The 7,446-nt window shown below is 39.7% G+C and overlaps 1 protein-coding gene across 1 annotated transcript in view; it reads right to left on the minus strand.

The window, feature by feature from the left end:
* Nucleotides 1-7,446, minus strand: part of LOC107561969 (GTP-binding protein 2-like) — a 39,832-nt gene that overhangs the window by 20,686 nt on the left and 11,700 nt on the right. Inside the window, exons 6-9 of the mRNA XM_016246527.1 lie at nt 4,358-4,404; nt 3,253-3,472; nt 3,022-3,157; nt 1,904-1,962 (exon numbers count right to left, since the gene is read on the minus strand). Coding sequence (XP_016102013.1) covers nt 1,904-1,962; nt 3,022-3,157; nt 3,253-3,472; nt 4,358-4,404 — 462 coding nt within the window. The remainder of the gene's footprint in view (nt 1-1,903; nt 1,963-3,021; nt 3,158-3,252; nt 3,473-4,357; nt 4,405-7,446) is intronic.

Genomic DNA, 7,446 nt, shown 5'->3' on the forward strand with positions numbered 1-7,446 from the left:
ATGTGTTTGTGTAGTATGTTAGACTAGTTTAAGTGTTTATGTAGTTAATAAAACCTTACTTGTATCACACTTGACGTGTTCATTGTTTACTCATAACCGGAGTCAATAATCATGCAGATTTACGTTACAAGCTTATAGAATTGTACAGTAAGAAAGTTATTTCCCTTAACCAGGAAATTAACGTTCTTAGAATTGACAAGACAGTTGACCCTGAGTGGTCAGCTAAATATCTACAGCGGATCTAAAATATTAATAATTAATCATAACTAGTTATGGTTAATTATTCATATTTCCTGTTGTGAGCTAAATTCGCTACAACAGAATCTTCATTTTTGGGTGAACTAACCCTTTAACTCATAATTTCTCTCATATAGAATACACTTCGTTATTTATACAACATAACGTTAATATTAAGACTTATAGGCTATCTGCACAAAATGCCTTGAATGCACATGAACATGTCTGCGGGGCTCTGAATGAACTCCTTTTGTGGACGCATTCTTCACGCAACAACATGCAGAAACACGGCAACTAAACTCTAAAAATTCACAGTGTTTTATTATAATAGTGTTCTCATTATAACGTTATGTATATGGCAGTCCCAGTCATAGTTATTATTATTCTGCATTGTTGTTTGTCCTGCTCGTGCTGAAGAGATAATCACTGTTGTACTACAATGAAGCGCTTTACTGCAGCGCAACTCAACCAAATGCATCTTATACGAGATAAATAATATATACACGATATATATAAACCGGCTGAAATGTTTTGAAATCACTTGTACCCTATCTGATCGAAAACATCCAGTCTCTCACTCTGCCTGTGTCAATTTGAGTCTTGATAAACGTTTTAAATCCCTGCCGCCAAGATGTCCCTCAGTTGTCACGGATTATAGAAAGTGAAACTTAAATCTATAGGGTGGTTGGATTTATTCACACGTTAAAATATTTATTTAAAACTTCTTTCTTTTCAAATTCTTATTTACATCATTATTTTATAGGCTGTATATTAACTTTGGGAGAAAACCAGTAGTTCTATGTGAAATCAGACATTTGAACACCCCCATATACCCAAAATGGCATGATCATAACACCTCTGCGAATAAGAGACTGTGAGATTGGTAGTCGAATCAGGCTCCTCCTATCAAAGCATCGAATCGTTGACTATTCGAGGTCAACTCTACTATTTTTAATGCAAAATAAACACGAATGAACATCTCATGCCCCATGTAATTGCTCAATCAGTGTTTCGACCGAGGAAAGACGTCAAAACAAAATGTCACGTAGCATTTCATTTACCTCAGGCAAATCACCAGTCAACGCTCGTTAGCTCACCAGAGAAATGAAGTCTAGAGAACAGCATTTCGTGAAATATTAGACTATTTACTCAATTTATTTTACTTTACCTGTTCGTGATGTCTTAATTATTTAATGCATTTTTTTAAATAAATCTGTTGTGAAACAAGTTATTGACAGCAACTGTGTAAATGAATATATTTCAACAACAAATAATTTAATTTAATAACTGCATTATGTGCAATTTACATGTTTGCATACAATTTTTAAAGTTGAGTGTTGATTATTATTACAGTTACAAATAAATAGTACATTACTATTTGGGCTCTGTTGTTAATTGTAACCTTATAGTAATGTAGGGCTCCCTATAGTTTAGATAAAGCATAAGCTTGGGTAGATTTTTAATTATAATTAAATTTTATTTAAAGAAAGAGGAAATTTGTTCAGTAAACCACTGTTTAATAAAAAAGCAATTTTATGTTTATTTTTTTCCTCCTGCTGTACCGAAACCATACCAAACATCATGTTTGTGTACCGTTACACCCCTATTAGACACTAATGCCGCCTTACTGGACGCCACAGACAAGAGGAAAGAGAGGAGGACGCACCTGTAAAGAGTCCCACCAACTACTGTCCCCACATCCGGCACTGTGTAGATCTCGTCAACCTACAGGATCACAACACACACAAACTCATGAACGAGACAGGCACTAAAAAACAACAAATAAAAAAACTTTTTTTTTTCAAACCAAATGCTGTTGAGACTTTATTTGGTAAGGAAGCTGGGATGATTTTACCCAATTTGGGTTGATAATCATTCATAATCAGTAACACAATAGTGCTAGGTTAGAAACATGGAAATATAATAAGTAAGTTCTAGTAAATTCCAGCTATTATCTGAGTCCTGAAAATACTTCGCCCTTAGGGATGCACAGCATTATCAGAACGTCATCGGAATCGGCCATTAAAGACTTAAAATATAATATGAAATATAAGCATCGCTATAGGTCTGATATGAAAAATGACAAATAAAGAGAGAAGATCATGGTCATCCCTGAATCGAATGTTTGTCAAGGTTACATCAGTGACTGATTTTATTACATTTTCAAAGCTTTCAATGTACTCTCATTATAAAAATAACTTTTATTTTTTGCTCAAAACTAACCAAAATTAACAATAAACTATTTATTTATAATCTCTGCACAAGATAGACTTTAGTGTTGTTTCCAAACAAAAGGAAACATTTCATGGTATCAGCAACGGCTATTGGCCAAAATTAGATGAAAAATATCAGCATATCGGCAAAATCCAGTATCTTTGCCTATCCACGTTCATGACAGGAATATGTGTGGAAAAACAGATGAAAACGAATCAAAGTGGAGGAGAGAAATTTTAACCTGCCTGCAGTGAAGTTCTCTTTTAATACAAAGTTTATTCCTGAATTTGTATCACAGCCTGAGACTTTGGCCACAGTGTATGTATACAGTGTATATATATATATATATACACAGTTAACAAAATAACTGGTCAAATTTGGTCTCAAATGTATGTTATTCAATATTCAATCAACAATGTTCAGAGAACTTGTAAAGAGCAACTTCGTTGAACTGTAGAACTGTTGATTTGCTATTTTTCTCCACACCTTTTCTCATTCACATACACGCCAACCCTTTCAGAACAACTCAAGATCGTTAATGAGGGCCTTGTATGAAGTGCACAGCTGTACCTGAAACTCGGTGAGCTGCTGCATGAGCTCCTCCTGCTCCTTGCTGTTGCTGAGGGGAGGTAGAATATTAAAGAAGACCTTCAGCAAATCCAGACTCTCCCCTGATACGCTGGACAGGGTGAAGATAGGGGTGATGCTGCAGGAGAGCAAGGAAGACAACAGATTCTGATGAAGCGCTTCAGAGCCAAATCATGAAAACATCACGGCTGTGTCTTCCGTTTCACTCTGTACCTGGGTGATTGTGCAAACTTCTGGGCGGCAGTGACGGCGTCGTCTGTGGAGGACACCAGCATGGGCACTTTGTTGCAGCCCGGCTGCTTGAGGATCCGCTCGAGCTGTCGGACGGTGCGCTCCACGGTGCCTTTGGCGCACAGGTCCACCTTACTCACCACAATGAAGATGGGCACCTTCAGCGCCATGGCCAGACCCAGGTGCTCTCGAGTCGTCCCCGCTGAGAGAAGAGAGAGAGGACGCATCTTACAATGGAGAAATGGGGCAGAACAAAGAGAACAAAAAACGTCCAAATGCATGTTTTCAGTTGTAAACTCTGATCTGGTCAGTATTGCATGTTTAGATACTTCAATCTCAACCTCAGATGGTGCACACTTACTGACTGTCTGAAACACACTGGACACACACAACAAAACTTAAAAGGAACCAGTGAAAATTAACTTCCATGGATCAAAATGTACACTTTTTACCAGGTTTATGGCATCAGTTCTTCTTTGTATCCGCCTCATTTTAGAAGTTTACGGTGAAGCTGCTTTGTAACAATCTGTATTGTATTAAGAGCCATAGAAATAAAGGAGACTTGACTACTTACTATTGCGATTACCTTACTAGGTTACATATATGTATTACCCTGAACCTACTCCTAGATGCCTTCTATTACTCAGTACTTTAAGTATACTGTAAGTGCATGTACTGTAAAATCAAATGCAACCAACATTCTAATTCCATTTAGAGTCACGGAGTTCCATTTTGGAATTTACACCTTTACAAAGACAAAACATCTGAGTGCAATTAATCATACTTCACTGAGCCAGGAATCCCAGCGACACACTCAAGTGAAGCACTCATATCTGAGATAATAGCTTCATAGGTATGGAATACGTCCATAGTGTTTGGTTCCAAACAGAGGATGTTTGTTTGATCAGCCTGACTGGACACGACAGCATCAGCTCAATCAGCGGTGTTAGTTTGTGATGGGGCTCAAAGTCAGTGGGGAGCGTTTATGTTTGCTGGTGCTTCTTCCAGCTGGTGGTTGCGGCCGGCGAAACCCTTATCAGAATGTGATTTATGTAGGCGTGTGATAAGTTTTAGCAGGTCATCTGACAGCCAAAGGCGTAGAGCGTCACTGACATGCCTTCCTCAAACTCCCAGCTGATTCACACAGTCCAGAGCATGGAAATAACAGCGGGTCACGTCCAGCTGCATGTGTGGCAGAGCAGAGCATGTGTTCTGAGGTTAATGATTGGAGAACTGGACATGCCTGTGTTTGCATGGATTTGCGTATGGAAAGTCAAACTCAGAGAGGCGCAGCAGACACTGTACACTGCCGCCTCCGTCTGCTCTTGCATAATTTAAGCGCGCTGGTGTTGCGTTGCAGACAGGGCATCGTGTTCTCCTTCAAAGACGTGCGTGACCCGCTCGCCCAAATATCTGCTCCTATTTCTGACACGCTACTTCCCAAACCAAAACAACATAGTGGTATGTCAGCATATGCTCCAGGACCAGGAGGCACACCTCCTGTACAAAACCTAGCAAGAAATTTGCAAACTATCACTCATAAAAAACTAATTGATCTGCTGATTATAGTTATTATACAGTTAATGGCAGCAGGAGAAATGCTTTACACCAAGTTTCTGTCCACACTGCACATAAAATGTGACTCAATCGCAGTTGAACTGAAGATATTTGAGATTTAACACAAGAGTTAACAGATTTCAGGTGATGGATTTGTTCCAAACACAGCTTTTGTCCTCACAAGACATTAACTGATGGACTGGAGTGGTGTGGATTATTGTGATGCTTTTATCAGCTGTTTGGACTCTCATTCTGACGGCACCCATTCACTGCAGAGCATCCATCGCTGAGACACTGATGCAATGACACATTTCTCCAAATCTGATGAAGAAACAAGCTCATCCTAATCTCAAATGGCCTGAGGGTGAGTACATTTTTAGGTGAAATGTTCCTTTAAGTAAGGGATAATCAACGGGTTGCTGTGAATTAAAAGGATTTTAAATGCATGACATGGAGGCAAAGAACCGCCCAGACGCAAAGTGCATTAAAAATCCTTTAATGCACGGCAATCCTTTGATTATCCCACTTATTCCATGGTCATTTGCTAAGTTATAGACAAGTTAAAACTAGTATTGCTCTTTGCAGCACAATATTTGACCGAATGGGTAAAAATTACAGTTATTTTCGTCAGTTACAGCACGTTAGCTCTAGTATTCTGCCCGCTTCAAATCAGACAGAGATGAAATAGTAAGGTAAGATCACATTTATTTGAATAAATGAGAGCATTTATTTCAATTAATTATTGATTGATCGAGAGAGAGAGAGATAGAAAAAGAGAGAGATGACAGTTGTGTGTGCATTACCTGCATGCTGCATCTGCGCGTCTCTCTCTACAAACAATTAATTAGGCTACTTCAAAAACAGCAATTTTACACCTCGTTGCTGAGGGATATAATGTAGCGATCTAGTATCTAGGCTATTTTATTAATAAAATCGCGGGGAAGCATTGACAACAAGTTTATGTGCGATCTGTGATCTCCGGGTGCGTTTCAATCAGCACCCTTGTCCAGTAGTCAGGGCACTGATCAGGGATCAGGCCATTTTAAAGGCTGTCTCAATCACCAAATCCTTTCAGTGCACTGGAACGTTAGCTCCCTGAAAAATCCCACAATGCACCGCAAAAACTAGAGAGCATTGGCAGAGATTTGGTGCATTCCAAACGGAATATATCGCCCTCTGAAGGGCACTTCGGAGTGAAAACAATCATGTCCGCCATATTGAAGGGTCGTTCCAAACCGAAGTGCTCAAAACTGGCCACTTCAAAGGGCCCTTCGGAATGAAGGATTTCGAAGGGTACAACTGATGGACACTTTGGGCCCCCATGATCCGTTTGCGCAGATTCTTTGCATGATGTGTGGGCACGTGATGATGACGCAGAAGGGCACTAGGGTATTACTTACTATTGGAGAAAGCATAACGGCTAACTTGGATCACGTGTGCCTTAATAACCAACCACATTACAGCCCTGGCATCATTCAATTTTAGTCAGTTGTGCGACACTAAATCTCTGTTTACGGATTCCATAGGAATGAATGGGAAGTGCCATAAGGGCCCTTCGGAATGAAGGATTTCGAAGGGTACAACTGATGGACACTTCGGGCCCCCATGATCCCTTGCGCAGATTCTTTGCATGATGACGGCGCCTCCGTGTGGGCACTAGGGTATTACTTACTATTGGAGAAAGCATAACGGCTAACTTGGATCACGTGTGCCTTAATAACCAACCACATTACAGCCCTGACATCATTGAATTTCAGCCATTTAGGAATGAATGAGAAGTGCCGTAAGCTGTATCTCACCTGTCGCAAAAAGTCAGTGACTTTTCATATAAAACAGCATTTTTTTTAGGGCTGCCCCTTAATAGTCGACTAATCGTTAGTCGACCAGAAGAGGCTTGGTCGACCAAAATTTTATTAGTTGCAAAAAAAAAAAAATCCACATTGGCGAAGTCACGCAGACCGTTAACGGCTGGTCTATGGTAATACAGTACATCCAGCAGCACATTTAAACACTCGCCTATCATTCATCCACCACAAATATGGCTTATCATCTGAAATATGTTAGTTGCAGCAACTTTACATGGCCGCTCAAACTAATGTTAACCTAGAGAAATGTGTGCTGTTCAAGTGTCTGTGCAGAAGCTGAACATTAGCGCTCACTGCATGACAGACGGAGGCGCCGGTGCGCTCACTTGCTCTTAAAACACTCCCTCATTTTTGCTCATACAGATAAGAGTAATACATCTTTCAAATCTGCAAAGACTCTACGTTTATTTGTGTTAACAACAAAACATTGCGCTTTTGTAAAATAATGAAAGCAAACATGATGTGCTTTCTGCCGTCTCGGTCTGTGAACTTGAGCGCGAAACTCTGTGTATATCTTTGCCTTACAGACGTTAAAAATGAGTGAAATGTCTACTTTCAAATGAATCAACTCGAATGGAAAACAAATATTCTCAGATTATGTAATCCGTGTGAAACATGCATACAGACGCATCCACTACTGCGGAGATGACGAGTCAGTCTCAGTGTCTCCGACTTCATCTCTTAAACCGAGAACAAAGAAAGCACTAGTTTATCAGTGAATTATTAAAATGTTAATGCAGTCTCCTTACTGTTT

Source organism: Sinocyclocheilus grahami, unplaced genomic scaffold (assembly GCF_001515645.1).
Source record: "Sinocyclocheilus grahami isolate Dianchi unplaced genomic scaffold, SAMN03320097.WGS_v1.1 scaffold801.1, whole genome shotgun sequence".
NCBI lineage: Eukaryota > Metazoa > Chordata > Actinopteri > Cypriniformes > Cyprinidae > Sinocyclocheilus > Sinocyclocheilus grahami.